The sequence below is a fragment of the Aplidium turbinatum genome, chromosome 3, assembly GCF_918807975.1.
Source record: "Aplidium turbinatum chromosome 3, kaAplTurb1.1, whole genome shotgun sequence".
Taxonomy (NCBI): Eukaryota; Metazoa; Chordata; class Ascidiacea; order Aplousobranchia; family Polyclinidae; genus Aplidium; species Aplidium turbinatum.
The window spans coordinates 9,215,818-9,234,034 of NC_137474.1; the positions used below are offsets into that span (position 1 = coordinate 9,215,818).

Here is an 18,217-nt window from a genome sequence, read left to right on the forward strand (position 1 = left end):
ATCTCGCCATCTTATTTTTGGTCTCCCTCTAGTTCTTCTTGCATATCTTGGTGTCCATTCTGTGGTTATCTTGGCCCATCTGTTGTCTTTCATTCTTGCTACATGTCCCGCCCATTGCCACTTTAGGTTTGTTGCTGTTTCTATGACATCTTTGATACAAGTTTTGTTTCTGATGACTTCATTTCTGGATGCAATGATATGCAATTTATTTTCAGAATCAAGGTTTTAGAATTTGTTGCTCGTAATAGTCCCAAATCATTGCATAATGTCTCGTGCTCAAGCTGAAAGTGTGATAAAAAACATTATCCGAGAAATCGTGCAAGAATGTGCCAGTAAAGGTCATAGCTTGTCAGAAACTCTTGTAGCATTTATGGTCAAAGCAGTGGTTTTAGATCCTCAAAATGAATTCAATGTGGATAGAACACTTACAAAAGATGATGTTCGAAAACTTATAAAGGTCAGTATTGTTTGATTGTTAATAAATGTAACATTTCTCGTTATAAAAAGCAGCACTTATTAAAATTTCTGGCAGTATGAAAACATAATAGAATAACTTTGGGAGAAAAATATGGCACTATATTTTCATTTTTAATCAACTTTTTATGACACCACACAGCAAACTATGAATTTAAAGCTATAGTTTTGTTTTTTTGGATAGGCTACGGTATACTGCGCTTACCTTCATACAGGGCTGCGATTTTTTCTTTCTTGTTGAACGACCAAAAATTCTGCGTTTGTTTGTCGAATAGTAATATGACGTCACAAGAGTCAGATAAGCGTTTGGCCACGAATTACCGCACAAGTTGTGTGGATGTACGTCAGAGTCACGTAAGTTTTAATCACATGCTGATTGAGTGATTGCAAAGGAGTATCAAGCACTAAGTTGTCTACCTACCGGACGTGTATATTATTTGTTTTGCTCCGGGAAGAGAACTGTTTTAAACGCAAAACTGAGGATTGCAAAAGAAAAAAGCCCTTAGGCTATACCGCTAACGTAACCTACTGCGTGATAAAGATTTTTCTTCCTTGGCATCTTTTTAGTCTCGCTTAGTACGTAAACAGTTATGTACGTACCCGGTCCCGTACGCAAACACACTTAGGAGCAAAATATGCAAGTTACCAAGAAACACAGCGAAGATAAAGCGAAAAATGAAGTACCGGTAGGCCTACAGATAAAAGAAAACAGAACAATACTACGATAATAAGAAACAACGGCGTAATGTTACAGCATTTAAGGTGTGCCGAGATGGCGGACAAGCCTCTTCATACAACAATGCAACAAACTAAATGCAATCACGTACGAATCACGAAATTAAATGCACACAAGAACGAATTAATTAATAACAGTGAAAGGAACGAACATTTGTAACAAGACAAGCATTAATGTCAGGGCATGCTTGCTACTAGATCTTGATTTTGCTGCCTCTGCACGACTTTAGACCAAAGATTTGCGTTATTTCTTTTTTTTTAAAGATAAAAATGCCAATCGTTTTGGAACAGGCAGTCAAGTGCTTTTCGCAACAATGGTTTCGCCAGTGAATTCGGTGGGTCGCATATTCCAACGATCTTGAATAGCTTCGTCAGACAGCGGCCTTAATCGCGAGTTGTGCAGTGCGTAGCTGGAGCAGAAACAATCGACGATACATTCGTTACAACAGCGCAACAGGTACTTCAAGCAGAAGTGCATGAGCTCACTTAAATCCTGGTAAAAAAAATTCTTTGTGAAGACGTTGTACCAAAAACTTTCAATCGAAGGAAACAGCTTTTCCGATACTAGGCGCTGATGAAGCGTGCGGTAAAGCGAAATGAGGCGTTCCTGATAAAATCCGCACCCGTAGACTCTAGAAGATGGTGAAAACCAGAGAGCTCATCACTTGTAGGTGTTGAAGAGCGTGCTGACGTGCTGCTGTTGCCATAAGTATCTCACAGAGTCAATTTTGTTAATTGGCTCACACGGCGAAATGCAAACTGGAATAGACGTTCACAACTAAAAGTAGCCTACTTCGGTTATTTTATCGATAAAAGAAACCCGTTGAGTCAAAAAGCACACAACGTGTGTGGCGAAATGTTTGATGCCAGGTGTTAGAAATTCGATCAAAGCATTTTCTTGTAGTGTTCAAAATGTTCTTCTGGAAGACAACTTCTTTCCATAAAAATAGCGGCTTTTTCATCTGTATTTCTAAAAGTCTGGTTGGAAATTAGGCTGTTTTCTAGATGTGAAAAACTTTCGTAACAAGTAGGCCTATCCAACAGATTCATTTTAACAGAGCAATATTGTTTTGGCTTATACGACGAAATACAAACTGGCACAGACATTCACAACTAAAAGTAGCCTAAGTTACTTCATCTATAAAAGAAACCCGTTGTGTCGAATAACACGAAATGTGTGTGGCGAAATGTTTGATGCCAGGCGTGAGAACTTTGATCAAAGCATTCTCCCGCAGTGTTCAAAATGGCGGCGCGGACGCCTTGGGAGTTTTTTGCGTGAAGCATCGCTTTTAGGCTTTGCCTTGAATTACCTGGCGCAAGAAAATTTACGTAAGTCGGCACTCTAATGATTGCATCACGTGATGCCCCCCCCCCCCAGATTGTTGCTCGACCTGACGACGTTCAGTCCACTCTCAGTTTTTTTTTTCCGTAAGGCAAGGTGCTTGTCGAATAGTCACGGCGCGTGTCGAGCGACGTCGTCGCCGAAAAAGGCAAAAATCGTAGCCCTGCTGACGACGTTTAGTCCTCACTCAGTTTTTTTCCTTTTTATTTTCCTTTTTTTTCGTTTTTTTTTCTGTAAGGCACAGCGTTTGTCGAATAGTGATGGCTCGTGTCGAGTGACCTCGTTACCGAAAAAGGCAAAAATCGCAGCCCTGCCTTCATATTTATAAGTGTTTTGCTTTCATCTCAAAGTGGTCATACATCATAATATTGAGAAGACTTTTTGATAATATCAGTTGCACTCACTGTTTGGGGAAGAAAACAAATACTTGCATATTTATTTCAAGTCATAAAATTGCACAGGAAACTACAGTAACCTTTGTTGTCATCGTAATTGAATTATTTTCGTATTAATAAAGTTTGTTGCAGTTTTCTGTGCAATTTTATGACTTGAAATAAATGTGTTCAAAAATCCAAAAGTGCGGTGTAAATGAATTGTGCTTTGTTATTTAGCACTGTATCGAAAGGTTGGTTGATGTAAGATCTCCAAGTTTGGACACTATAAAGATGCAGGTGTATTTTGACATGAACTACACCAGCAGAAGAGAATTCCTAGAAGAACACAGAAGAGTTTTAGAGTCTCGACTTACTCCAGTAACCAGGGAAATAACGGATAGTAGAGCACGGTAAATATATGATCCTGTGACTTTTAACACTGTAGGTATGTACAGTATAGTGTATATTGCATATGTGGTCAGTTCTATGACCTGAGGTGTTAAAAGCATAGACTCTCCACCCAGAGGTTCAAACAACAATGGGAATGTATATAATGATTTTTAGTTCAAAAGGTATCATATTACTTATATCAACAATGCCATTTTTGAGGTAATTTATATTTTATTTTTTACTGTTGCTGTTTTGCTTTTAATAACTTAGTCAATATGTGCGAGGAAAAGATCCTGTTTTTTTGGAGATATGATTTTTTACAAAACATAAGAGAAAGTTCAAAGACTGAAGCAATCTTTACCACTTAATACAAACTAGCAGTCAATACCGTACATAAAATAAAAACTATGATTTTTTAAGTAAAATACCTGCCCTGGCAATTATTTAAATAGCCTACCCATTTCTGATTATCAGACCATTATACAGACTTTTTTCATGTTTCTATGATTTAAAAATTACGGTCATCTATTGTAGCTTACTTTGTTCTATTAATGTTTCTTTGTTTTTAGAACAAGAGAGGAATTAGAAAGTTTATATCGCAAGATAGTTTCTTATGTCTTACTTCGATCCGGGTTGGGTTCTCCGACTGATATTGCTGTTGTTAGAGAAGCCACAGGTAAGTCAATAAGTAACATCACGTATTTACACACTTAGGAAACTTACTGTGCATTTGTGGGAAAAATATATTTCACGATGTACTATACTATTACCAGAGATGGGCGTGATCTTGATCTTGAAGATCACTTTTTTTTTTGGTGATTTTGATCTTGATCTAAGATCACTTTTTTTTGTGTGATCTTGATCTTGAAGAACAATAAGATCAAGCTAACTTTAAAATTGAATTTTACTTCCTAAATAAAGGCATTTTTTTAGAACTCGTACTGTACAAAGCAGTTAGTGGCAACTACTAACATTAAGCCACTCTTAATATAATATGTGTCCAACAAAAAACGGTAGTCTCCGTCTAATCTGGTCAGTGTTGCCATTTCAAAATTGAAAAAGTTTTCTGTGTTGATCGTAATAAAGAAGTCAACTACCGTGTACTGTATGTTGACGTATAATAAAAAATGATTTAACTTTGTTCACAATTTCCATGTGTGAATTTTAAAAAAATGTTTTCTTTCTTTGACCCAATTTTAGATGTTTCAAAACTCTAGAATGGCGGCGTTAAAAAATCTGGACTCTAGGACGTCGACTTTGATCATGTAAAGTGGCTTATTGCAGCAAATCAACCAGACCAAGACTTGTTTAGCCAGTTTAGGGTCTGAGTATGGAGCGGTTTGTCTGACCGCAGGCCTCTGAACTTTTTTGATAGCAGACAACAGCATCAAGGTTGCCAGATAGGTAAATGGTGCAATAAACATTGATTTAATACAGTGAAAGTTAAAACTGCTTAGTAACACGAATAAAAACTCCCACATGAACCAGACAAAAATTTGGTAAAAAATGATGCAGTTCAAAGTTTATTTTTATTTATTTATTATAAATAAAACGTATAAAACTAATTGCAAATTTTGCGACTTTTTCAGAACTACTGTAATTAACCTCGGCCTTGGGTGTGACGTTGCGATTCTACGCAAACTACATCAACAATTGATAGGCCTAATAGCAACAGTCACTAACTTATCACAATTCATAGGCCAGCGATCGAGTAGTTAAAAGTAAAAGTTAGCAATACCAACTATATACCTTTACCCAGGTTGCTTATAGTAATTATTTTTTGCAACATCACTGATCAAAAACTTCATTTTTTTTTCAAGTACACAAAAAGTGATCTTGAAAGTGATCTTGATCTTCAAGATCACATAGTTTGGTGATCTTGATCTTGATCTTCAAGATCACCTATTGTTGGTGATCTTGATCTTGATCTTCAAGATCACCAATACTGGCGATCTTGCCCATCTCTGACTATTACTAGCAGGTATTGATTAGATTTATTTTTTGGTTTATCATCAATATATTATAAGATATTGAAAATAGTTACATTTTGTTGCCTTGTTTGTGTTTTGTTAATTTAAAAAAATGTTGATGTTACATTGTCGAAGCACAGCATAAAATCATGCATATATGTTAAGTTATCGCAAATCTACGCTATCCATTTTTTCCTCAGCTGCATTTGTATTTTTCCAGCTGCTTTACAAAGCGTTTTCCCTCAGACTGAACTTGGCACCTTCATGTCCTTAACAAAGCGTGATAAAGAAAGGCAACTTCAAGAGCTGACGTTCATTGTGTCGGGGATTCGCTTGTTTAACAAAGAATGTGGAAAAGGCGGTGAAGGAATTGATGACTGTAAGCGCACCTTTCTTGTCGATAATAATTAGTAATATAAATGTATCTTTCTATCAGCTCTTGTTTAATTTGCAAATCTAGAAAAATAAAACCGTTATAAAATTGTGTAGTTGTAGTTGAAATGAAAATTTTGTGCAAACGTGCATTGAGCATCAATTAAGGAAATGGCGTGAAAAAGGTTTTTCATTGCTCGAAGCTGCGGTACTTTTCGTCTGACTCTCTGCAGGAGGTTGTCGTCAGAGTAGTCGAAGAGAGTCAGACGAAAAGTAGCCTACAACTTTGAGCAATGCCAATGGCAAACCTTTGCCAAATATTCAAGATCTGTACTACAAATCTACTCCTCAATTATGTAAGTATAATACGGTACTGACACACAGTTGTTCGGCCAGTGCGCGCGCCAATACTAACCATTTGATGTCGACCACCAATTTATGTGCTTAATTATTTTATTTTCTAACTTATTAAGCTTTTATGGAGTGTTGCAGTGTGAATTTCCTTGTGTATTCGCAGTACCAGGAATCTTAAATGAAGCCATCCCCGCCACCACACAAAACGTTGATATTGAAATTCAAAACAGCCAGCAAGCCGCATTCAGGTCAGTGAAAGTCAAGATTAGCTTGCTTCTTAAAAGTATTGTCAGTGTATTTTTAACTTTGAAAACTACATAATTTGCTTTCAGCTTTGCTCTGGAAATTAGATAATTTGCTTTATGTTGAAGAAAAACATTCATTTCGATATTATATTGCAGTAGTATTTTCGTATTATGAAAAGGAATTGAAACACACCTTTTGTTGCGGTATTCTCACTAGCTCTTTTCAGGTATACGGCCTTGGTAGAGAAGTTTCAAATCTATGAGCCACCAGCCTCACCAAACGACATACCTGTGCAATTGTTAAAGGATTCTCTCATCAATGTTCGGCAACATGAGGCCTTTCTCAGGATACTATTGGTTCGTGCTAGTTTTAGCATTGTTTCTTAGGCTTCTACCGTTCCGGTAGTCTCAGTTTTTTTTGTTTTTTTTAACGCCTGTAGCTACAGGTGATGGGCTAATCTTGGTAAAGAATTATGGTAAAAAGACTTTTTTTGTTTATGCCCCTTTTTAATGAAACTTTCCTTGCATAATAACACCTTGTGATGTAAATATTACGTCTGCTTTTTGTGGTTTGTTTGTATTTTTATTGTCGTCTTTGAAATAGTATTACAACTCCTGTGAAAGTTTTCTTTGCCCTTTTCTGCCTCGAAACGCTCATTTTGAAATCATGGACCTGAGTTTTAACTGATTGTTGGGATGCTTTTGCAGAATGATATCATTGGATGCGCACAGCAAGTTGAAATGTTGGTGAACCAACTCACGGCAAGAATGGACCAATTGCAACAAACAGTTCAGTCGAAAACCGCCGTGCCTACAGCTCAAGTTTACGTAAGTGTGGTCTTTGAGTGACCTAGCCTATATCGCGGTTTCGTTTGGAAACTGCAACTTTCGGTGTAAAGCTTGTATATACTGTACAGTGCTGAAAATAGTGATTCCAATAAAATTTTTATTTATTTAAGTTGGAAAATTTTCTTTTTCAGCCCCAGTTCATCAGCATATCTCACTTGTGGACATGCTTCCAGGACGAGATGGTTCTTCTCAGTGTTCTCAGTAACATCCTCGCCAGCATTGAACCATTCACGAGGTGAATTGTATATCTTAAAACGTTATTATTCAGTTACTAGTTAGGTTGAAAACATTCAAACTAACATCTGTATTTTTAACATGAGCTTTCTGTTTCACGCAACTATCTTTGCAAACTGCAGCGAAAATAACTTTGTTTTATTCTGTCTATGCTATTTTCTTGGGACCAGTGATTTGGCTTTTATCACATTGGATCTCAGCAACGCGTCCTCTGATCACATAGCAAGTCTGTGCTGGCCACCTCCATACTCAAAAACACTTTTTCTGAACCCTTATATGAGCTTGATCTGTAGAACAGCAGCAGAACTTCATTGATTGCAATGTATTTTTAAAGAACTCAAAGAGATTTGTTCCCAGAGGATTTACTTGCGCCGCACTTAGAAGGAATGTCTGTGAAAACGGACGAGGAAAGAATATTGGAGACAATGCGTAAGAATAATTTACTTTTTATTTTTTTTTGTCAAAACATCATTTTGTTTTATGATTTGATACAGAATAGTCATCGTCAAACTAGCCTAACGTATTTTGACTCTCAGCGTGTGCAGCTAAGGCGCTTACTTCTACTTCTATCAACTCCTACCTGGTGCCTATAGCCGTCTGCAATCGAACCGCTCTAGTAGCAACTTGAGTTCTACAGTTAGCGATTGAGAACCACTGATAGTGATATTATTGCAAAAACGTCAAAATTTGCCTTTATCGGGAGAAGTTGCCTCAATTTTAGCAAAGTATTTCTAATAACAGAAGTTTATTGAATGAAAGGGAAGACTTCCATCACCTCCTATGTTTTCTTTTGCAGGAAATCGGGTAGACCCGGCTGACTTTAGTGACAAGCCAGACATCGAGTGGCTCTTCCCTGAAACTACCAAGAACTACGATCGCCTGTTGCTTCAGTACAGAGGCTGTTGTGGATACTCCATAGTAAAACATGACAGGCTGCTTCTTCCAGGTATCTTTGTTGTAAGGTAAACGTAACTCATTTTATAACTGCGCAGGTAAAATCTTACGTCACAGCATGTTGGGTCATTTACCGATTAAACAAATCGGCAGATTAAGAAGTTTAATCTGAGAATTATTTGTTTTCCTTATGCCCTAATAATCGCAATTCGCATCATATCAAATAATTTACAGGAAATCCGGACATTGGAATTTTGCAGTACCAAGAAAAGTTGTACGTGTTCAGTTCTAGAAAGGCAGCTTACGAATTTGCGAACCAGGCCAGCAGTTACATTATCCATGTTGCCGAAGCAGCCAAGAAGTCACCTGAACTGATTCAACTACTTGAACTTCACCAGCAATTTGCTGCTATTTCTCCCTACGCACAGGTAGCTTTTGCTTTCCTGAAAATGTACGTTTCATCATCAAGTTTAGTAGTTTCTTAACGAATTACATTAAAGATTCCTAATATTGCGAATTAATTTTAGGCTATTTCATTAAGGTTCACTGAAGATACCTAATTTTACTTGAATGTGATTAAGGTAATTCTTGTGCAAGTACGTTGATTTGTATCATCGCACAAGGCATGTAACCGAGTCGTTTATCGAACATTGTTGTAAGTTTGACATCTTTTAGAAGGTCTGTTTTTCTAATACATCACATAAATTTTCTGTTAAAATATGTTTTGTCAACGAAATGTATTTCATATATTGTTAAAGTATACTTTACATGTAGGCCTATAAGCCTTGTTACTCAATGCAACAAACAGTGTACCAGCACGACCTACTAGAACACGGCCAAATATGTTGCTATTTGAGGAAATTTCTAAGAGTTTGAATTGTTACAATCATAGCTATGATAAGCCTGTCATCTTCCCATTACCAGAAGTAAGTAAAATAAGCAATATTTGTACCTAGACATATGTTTGGCTTGTTTAACCGGAGATTAGGTATGTACGTTGAGCACAGTTTACACAATAATAATATAATATGTAAGACTTTTCAACTGCACCCTGGAGGTAGTATCGTTTGGTGTAATTGCATGTTCCATTTAAAATAGCAAGGATTTTTTGTGGATTCTATGTTGTAAGTTGTTCATTTCATGTGACAATTTAAATTTTAATTCGTTTCGCCAAGTTTAGTTTTGCAAGTAAAGTATGGTTATAAAACCTAACGACTGTATGATGAGACTACCTCCAGGATGCAGATTGGAAAGTCTTACATATTTTACATTATTATTGCATAAATTGTGCTTAACATACATATCTAATCTCTGGCAAAACAAGCCAAAAATATGTCTAGATGCAAATGTTGCTTGTTTTATATACTTCTGTAAGTGGAAAAATGACAGGTTTATCATGGCTATGATCGTAACAGTTCAGACTCTTTGAAATTTTCCCAAATAGCAACATGCTTGGCCGTGTTTCAGTAGGCCGTGGTACCAGCCTCATAATCATAGATAAATTTCGCTATCACAGCATCTTCATTCTTCAGTACGCTCATGTCAAGAGCAGGTTTGTTCATCATGTCAGTAGCATCAATGTCAAGAGATATGATTAAAAAATGAAGCTGGTTCACTGTTTGTTACATTGACTAACAAGGCTAGTAATGATACTATACGAGACAGTCAACCGCTTCGAGTGGACAGTTTGCTGGGTTGGTTCACAAAAAACAGAAAAGTTTTATTACTTTACATGTAAGCATAGGCTGCAGTTTGTAAAAAAAAGCTTTTAATGGAAATTGTTTCCAACGAAAATAATAATTGCTCAGTTATTTTTCAAAAGCAGAGTGACAAGTGAAGTAAGTGTCTTAACTTTGATACATTCCAATTGCATATATTTTAATGCAAGTCATCATCATCATCAACACTTGTGTTCTTCCATCACTACAGAACGATGCTGGAAAGCTGATCGAGAAGCCGATCACAAAATCCGACAGCGGAACACAAACTGACACGCACATACTTGAGTCTAATATCGTGAAAGAGTATGAATGGAATGAGTGGGAGTTCCGACGAAAAGCTTTGAAACTGGTTCGTGTTGATTGGAATTTGACTACGTTTGGTTGACTAGCTACTCTTACAGTTTGGTTTTTGATTATGGCTGCAATGAATGATTGTTATGTTTCCCATAAAAAGGAATAATCGGCTGTAAATAGCGGTGATCGCTGAACTGTAGTTAGGATGGTGCAACCGAGTAGCCTACTAGAAGTTTCATTCTTGCAGCTGAATCCGTTTCATACTCGCATTTTTCTCACCGATCGCCCTGCCAACGCAGTAGGCCTATTAATATATCGACGTTTTCACGGTCCGACGGACTGGCTATGTCACCGGTCAGAATAATTTATAGGATATTTTGGGCCCGGTACCTATAAAATCTCTAGGCCCCATAACACGACTCCTCGTGAAAGAGGAGAAAATACGAAAAAGCCGATGGTCACCAAAGAAACAGGCATTTTTCTACCAAACCAAGGATTTTCTCGAAGACAACATGGATTGGATGTAAACGCATCGACTATAGAAAATATGCTGTGTTTTAAAAGTCCAAAGAAAGGTTTCGGGCCCCAAAAAGTATCCTCTGGACACCTTGCCAAAGCTATTACCATGATTGCTCACATTATGAAAAATTGTTGCCAATAGACTTGTAAATCTATATTAAATGGCCACTGCACAGTATGTACTGTAGAGTAGACAGTTGCAAATAACATGCGTGTTATTTCCTCAGGCGAACTTGCGAACAAAACTCACTAAATCGAGTCAAACCCATCTGAGCAACTTGAGACGAGATAACGCGTCACAAGTTTACTTGCCTAAGGACAACGGCACTCAAACAAAACGGGAGGGCAGAAGCAACGTCCCGAAACCCCAGGTATGAAATTTGACATGTGCATAATAGGCTATTGTTTTCTTAACATTGGTATCGATTGAGAAGCGTAGTAGGAGGATTCACAGTTTGATCTCACTCGTCGCCAGGGCCGGGTCCAGCATGTAGCCTTAAGGGGGTGGGCGATTTCCATAAAACACAATAATGTGTAGATGTAAGTTACATTAATTAGACCTTGCAAATACGCTGTGAATAACGTTACTTTTCTGTGTTTTAACGTCCTAATCGCCTCCCCATGGATAGCCACTGCCCCCGCAGAACAAAAACCATCTTCATGAAAGTCTCCCGAAATGCCTTGAACCTGCCACCTTAACGCTTTTGTAAATCGCTTTTCAGACTTTCCTGGCGGGTCTCCGTGGAGTACGTGGTGTTCGGACTTTTGTTAAAATGGATCTCACCAGAGGTGTCGAAGAAGATTAACTTCATGTGGATTTGTTTTGTCTCATTCATTTTTTGCGCTTTTTTTCTCTGTGAAACGATTTTAATCTTGTATTAGGCTACAGACAGCCTAATTGTATTTGAAAGGTTAATTATAAACCAATTAAGACCAAAATTTGCAACAAATTTAGGCTTACCGGTACAGTAGGCCCTAAATTATATTTACGACACTTCGTGTGCATTTGAGCTCAAAGATTTCTGTTCCAAGGTTATAGGCTATTTGTCTTAGACTATTTATAGGTATATCGCTTTACTGTGGCTGTTACTCATTGTCGAATAAAATATTGTATAATTCATTTTTTTAAAACCTTCGTGAATTTTCTGTCTCTCTCCACGCCAGATTAGTTAGGCTATATCCTAAGTAATTACAGTGGTTACTTGGCCGACAGCGTGATTAAAATGAAAAGGAAAAAAAGAAATTAAGCTTACTTTAAACGATTTGTGAGTTAGTTTTGACATAATTTTTCAACGTTGTGATCCCAATCCTTTCAATTTGTTTACACGATTTTGGCGCATTGTGGATCTTTTGAGATATAGTAAAACTATAGCCTAATCGGTCTTTAAATAGCTTATGGACTACCGTTTTGTATTATTTTGTTGTTTACTTTAAACTTCCCACTTCGTGGTTAATTGAACATTAACAACCACTCATAAGTTTTTGTAATATTCTTCTTTGGGAACCTAACTGATTAACTATGGCATTAGAAAAATGGTTCGACAGGCAAAAACCTTTCTTCATCAATAACAAGACACTGAAGTACGGTAACGAGTACAAAACATGAACTGTTAAATTTGATGATGGACAGGGACAGATGTTTGGAGTAACTATATTGATGGTGTCCGGGTACACCCGAATTGATGATGTTGCAAGACGTTGCTACGAACAGAACTTCATATTTAAAATAAAAGTTTCATCTTTTTAAAAATTGGCACACAAAATTCACATGGTCATTTATCCTTCCCACAACTTCTCTTAGCCAGGGAGTTGAAAGGAGACACGACCATTAATTGAAATCGCCATAAAGTTGTACCAACAGTAGGAAATTTTACAATGTTTTCCCACTTGTAGACTAAATAAGTTTCATCTTTAAAATCATCCCTATTTAAAGTTTATTGCAGTCAGAAAATGAATTGACACCACCACAAAAAAGGAGATGACCAGTCTAACGGCAAAAACTAAATCATTATTGTAGAACAGAACGCTGATTGTGATAGAAATCAAACTTGAAAACTGAGTGATGATACCTGGATGATAGTGATAGCCTACTCATACCAAAGCATGCTAGAAAAATATAGCCAACTGTTATACGGCTGTAGCTTACTGCCGTCTAGATACGATGAGGTGTAGCCTATCCTACTTTCTGTCGGCAGCAATGGCCGAGTGGTTAGCGCGTTGGGCTCGCAGTCGAGAGCCGGCATGTTCGACTCCAGCCACCCGCACTTGCTGTTGTTTCTCTGGGCAAGAAACTTTACGATAATTGCCTCTACCCAGTGATCGATTTCGAGTAATGAGTAGTACCAAATTTAAGTCATAAATAGAGTAGACAGCCGGAAACAGACATTGCCGTCGGCTGCAGCGTGGGTCAGGTGTACGTCGGAAGCCGTACACCGATGCATAGCGCTCAAGTCCGCTTTCCCGCAATGCAGGATAAAGATAAACAAACAAAACAAACTCTGATGTATAGGCTATAATATAAGCATGATAGACTAATACTCATAGACTAGGCTACTAATAAAAGCATGATAGACTACATTTTGGTACATATTGAAACTAAATGCTCCCGCTTAATAAACTTGTCTTGGTTAAAAACGTGTGTCTGCGACACATTAATTAGGCTATAATTAGCCTATAAGCGGCAAGCAACAAACTAACAATGTATACGGACGCAAAACTATTTTATATGTAACGCAATTGGCCAAGTAGCCTATGACCTAGAGTAGCCTATGGCCAAGTACTCGCAGGAACTGCAATGACCGAGTCTGTGTTGATGGTTAAAAGACTTTAAAAGCATGCGAAACAACTAGGATTAAGGCTGCTAATAAACTTTTTCAGTGCGGAGGATAAGCTTTCTGAATTCTTTGCGTCACACGGTAATTGGACCTTTTTTAATTTTGTAAAATAATGTCCACATGCGAAGCAAGTAACCATAGCGAAGTCGCCATGTAAGCAAGCAGAGATTACCGTACTTAGAAGTATTAGGGTAAGTTTTTATTGAAGTCGAAAAAAATGACTTTATAATTTCGAAAATTGACTTTATTCACCTAACGAAAATTTAACTAAATGAACCATTGTTTCTTGCATTTTATAATTAAAATAAGACTACATTAACGATAAAAGAAATGTAAATCAGCTAAACGAATGTTTATTGAAATCTTTAAAATAGTATAAGGTATTAAGCTCATTTGAAGGCTGTATAAGCAGGTAACTAACTCCGCGACGACCATCACGTTCACCAAGAACAAGAGTTAAAATGTGACATAATGTTAAGTTTAGCATATTAACTCTAGGAAAGGATAGCGCAAATTGCCTAAAAACTTTACGGCGTAAAATACTGCGTAAGCTCGTAAAGAAATTGACGGCGTCAGCATCAGCGCTAATTTCTAGCGCTATTTTAGCCAGGGTCTCACAAAACAGAAGTATTTCAACCAAGTTTAGGCTAACAATAGCTATCATCAATCAATCATTTTATTTTTCGTCATTAGCGTGTCCAGGACGAAAAAGATACTAACTACAAAAATGGATAGGCCTATAAACCTACCAGCACGTTAACGAACGGAAAAAGGTGGCAAAACCTTGAAAGGTTTAAAACGTGCCTGAATGAAAAATTATGTAGTAGGCTATATATCAGTAAGAAATAAATAAATATTAAAAATTAATCAATTCCCGTTTATATATTTGATACGTACTTTACTGCCGCTTGGTTTAGGTTATATTCAACAATTATTTTCAATATTTACGCTCATGTTTTGGCATTATTGCGTCACTGTGTTGTTAATTTAAAACATTACGTGTAGGTTTTAACTGCCCTTCATCAGAACTGAAGATGTACTGAATAAGTGCGAAATATATTTTCTGTAACATCTACTGACAACTGATCCCTGTTACCTTAGCAATTGAGGTTTTAGCTTTTTAGATGTGGAACAGGGATCGTTTCAGAACAAGACTAGGTCAGAAAGCAAGGCAGACTCCGACGCAGCTCAGCATCAGCCTAGAGCAGTTAGCTATATATCAGTAGTTAGCACGGCCACAAAACCCAAAAAAAACAAATAGCAAAAAATAAAACAAAAACCGAGAGAAGCACACATGTTGTAATGAATGACAGCCTATTGAAAAGTGTTGTGAAATGAATTTGCCAGTTCCAGTATTGATGTGGATGAGCAGTCATAATAATAATAATAGGATGGAGACAGAAAACCGGACATAAAAGAAACCCATCCTCAGGCAAAAGCCCGTTTCAATGTGGCCCAGGAGAGCAAGTGTTGAGCTCTTTCTATGGTTAGACTGCACATCACACAGTAACCTAAGACGATTGAGGTTTGATATCCAGTTTAAGTTATTGTTTCTTGTCCTGGTGGGTGATGGAATGGATGAGCTGGAAGATGATGATGTCCTCATGGTGTTGATGAAGCTCTCATCCCCTTTTGCGACGTGTCGTGTTGATTATGGAGTATTGCGTTTTCTGTTAATATCTACAAACATAAAAGTACAGCACAAGCAATCGATATTATTGTTAGGTAAGCTTAATCTTTTGTAAATAATTTCGAATTTCCACTAAAATCTTCACAAGAATGCAAGAAAGCCTTTCTACGTTGTCTTTCTATTGTGTGTCCATTTTGCTTAAATGTTGTTTTAGTTTGTGAATAAAAAGTGACTTTGTATCAGTCTTTCTAATTGAAGAAGGAAATTCGTTCCATGTTTTCGCACCTGTGAATTCTATTGAATGTTGAGTAAGCGTTTTTGAGTAGTATGGAATGTTTAGAGAATCATTATCATGGTTTCTTGTAGACAGGCTGTGAACCTCTTTGACATATTTAAAAAGGTTGGTGAAGCAATCTGGTAGTAAATTGTTGTGAAATTTAAACACGAAAACACCAATTTCCAGTTTGAACAATTGCTCAATTGATATCGGGATCTTGCTACAACTATCATTGTTGGGACGGAAAATACGATGAAATTTGTCACAGATTTTTAGAAGTTTTTGTATAAGTCCTTCGTTGCCATATTTCCAATTCGTAATGCAATACCTCACCTCAGGTTACTTTCAATTAAAGAATGGTATAAGCAGATCAAATTTGACAAATTAAGACAGGGTCTAATCTTGGTAATTATGCCAAAATTCCTTCAAAGTTTTTGCAGCAAATGTTGCATGTGTGGTTTCAATGAAAGATTTTCATTCAGAGTCAGGCCAAGGAAACTGATATTTTGTACTCTCTCAATTGGTTGATCATTTATACTTAAGATTCGCTTACACTTATTCGCACGTAAACTGTTAGTATCAAATACCATGTATTTTGTTTTGTTTACATTGAGTGATAATTTATTTGCTACAAGCCATTTGACAACTTCTTGCATTTCTGTATTGGCCGCTTCATGCAATTCATCCACACTCTTACCTGACATCAGAAGATTTGTGTCATCCGCAAAAATGATAAAATCAGTATATACAATTTAAACAATTTGGGAAGTCGTTAATGTAAATTATGAATAATAGGGGGCCAAAAATAGAACCTTGGGGCACACCACACTTTGTCTCTAATGGGGTTGAAACACTACCAAAAATTTCTACTGTCTGAAAACGATTATTTAAGTAGCTTCGAAACCACTGGAGGGGTGTTCCTCTGATATCATAGTGATAAAGTTTTGTCAGAAGTATTTCATGATTTACTGTGTCAAAAGCCTTTGATAAATCTAGAAAGATACCAATGGTTGCTTCTTTATTTTCCATTGCTTTGTAGACCTTGTTGGTTAGCAGTGTAGTAGCCTGGTTCATGGAGTGGTTATGTCTACAACCAAACTGCTGGGTGTAAAAGAAATTACGCTGATCAAGGAAATAGTATAATCTTGAGTACATGACTTTTTGTAAGATTTTTGAGAAGCAAGACAAAAGACTAACTGGTCTATATGATAGTTACTGCAATTGCTTGGGTCTCCTTTTTTATAGATTGGCACTACTTTACCGATTTTAAATGCTTTTATGAAGTCACCATGTACCAAAGATAAGTTTAAAATATGTGTTAGTACTTTTATTATGTTATCGGGGGTATGCCTTAAAATTTTGCCTGGAATGCCATCAGTACCACAACTTAACTTTGGTTTCAAAGATTTAATAAATCCGTAAATTTCTTCAAAACTTGCAAGTAAATAAATAAAGAGCAAGTGTTATGTTTTGAGACTGTATTGTAACTATAGCTGCTTTAGCTTATTAGTTATTTACTTGTAGAAACACAAGCATTTCAAAACGTTTGTTTGACAATCTGCTGCGTTTGGAACGCATAGTGTCCTTTCCAAGTTAAAACATGCGTTCCACAGCAGCGCTGAATGGTATTGGGGTGTTGTATTTCAAAATCAAGCCTTGAAAACGTTTACTCGGAAAGGTATCACTGTTCCAAGCATGCTGTGATGGCTTAGCATATATAAATCTTTTAACGAGGTCCACTGCACCAACATCGTTCTTTTCAAGGGCATAGAACTCTTGAAATAAAGTAGGCCTACCTTCAACCACCGCGATGACATTTATTGATTTTTCGCTTTCTCTCTCTGATCCCTCGTTCTCGATACTGATCACGAGATGAGTGATCACTATTTGGCAAACTTCTTCCGTTTCTATTCCAGGTAGCTATTCCAACCAACGCAAAAGCCGGTAGTTTGGGTGAGTCGCGCTGGCCAGAATACATTGTGAAACTAGATTTTCCATGAAAACAAAAAAATGATGCTTAAAATCGGCAAAATAATTGACGGTGCTATCACTTCCGTCAACTAAAAAATAAACTGACGGCGCTAGCCTCAGCGTCAACGTATAACACTGATAATCAAGAGCTATTGTCGAAGGGGGGCCACTGCGCAATCCATGTCACCTATTTCAGTGTCTTGCCAAAGACTCCACGTCATGCTTTTGAGCGGTGTCGAACCGGTGCTTAATTGACTTTCTGGTCTTTTAGTGTTCATTATTCTAGAAATATTGTCATTGTTTGCAGTGTTTTTAATGTTAAGATGCTAAAGGAAAGTCAAATTGAGATTGATGAGAACAATTTGTTAAAATATCAGTTTTTTTCGAAATATTTGAACTGGACATGTCAATTACATAAAATTGACTTTATTGACCTAAAAATTCAAAATTGACCAAGCGATAAAAAATTGGCTGATCAAATTAAGAATTTTAAACATACTCCTTGTGTCCAGAATTCCTACTTGAAACCACACCACAATAACTTACTAAAAAAAACTTGGCTTTATTGACTTTACTTGGCCTACTTATAAGTCATCCATGATGTCAGCACAGTAATCGAGGTGTAGAGGAGCCAGAGTTTTGCAGTATTTAGAAGCTGGAGTCTTGGGTTTCGGCTAGAATCTGAAATTGTTGGCAAAAACTGGAGTCAGGGTCTAATTTTTTACCAGGTGATACTTT

The 18,217-nt window shown here is 37.0% G+C and overlaps 1 protein-coding gene across 1 annotated transcript; it reads left to right on the plus strand.

Annotated features, from left to right (window-relative positions):
- The first annotated feature begins 215 nt into the window (after positions 1 to 215).
- Positions 216 to 11,761, plus strand: LOC145766960 (cilia- and flagella-associated protein 206-like). Its single transcript, XM_082578681.1, has 14 exons — positions 216 to 457; positions 3,163 to 3,335; positions 3,885 to 3,991; positions 5,506 to 5,664; positions 6,175 to 6,259; positions 6,484 to 6,613; positions 6,965 to 7,084; positions 7,237 to 7,340; positions 7,674 to 7,768; positions 8,136 to 8,285; positions 8,468 to 8,661; positions 10,163 to 10,303; positions 10,995 to 11,138; positions 11,490 to 11,761. The coding sequence occupies exons 1-14, from the start codon at positions 266 to 268 to the stop codon at positions 11,571 to 11,573; spliced, it is 1,878 nt and encodes a 625-aa protein (XP_082434807.1). The 5' UTR covers positions 216 to 265; the 3' UTR covers positions 11,574 to 11,761.
- The last annotated feature ends 6,456 nt before the right edge of the window (positions 11,762 to 18,217 follow it).

Coding starts and splice junctions, on each gene's coding strand:
- LOC145766960 (XM_082578681.1), top strand. CDS start 266: ATGTCTCGTGCTCAAGCTGAAAGTGTGATAAAAAACATTATCCGAGAA. Junction 6,260..6,483: donor AGCCAGCAAGCCGCATTCAG/GTCAGTGAAAGT, acceptor AGCTCTTTTCAG/GTATACGGCCTTGGTAGAGA. Junction 7,341..7,673: donor AGCATTGAACCATTCACGAG/GTGAATTGTATA, acceptor GTATTTTTAAAG/AACTCAAAGAGATTTGTTCC.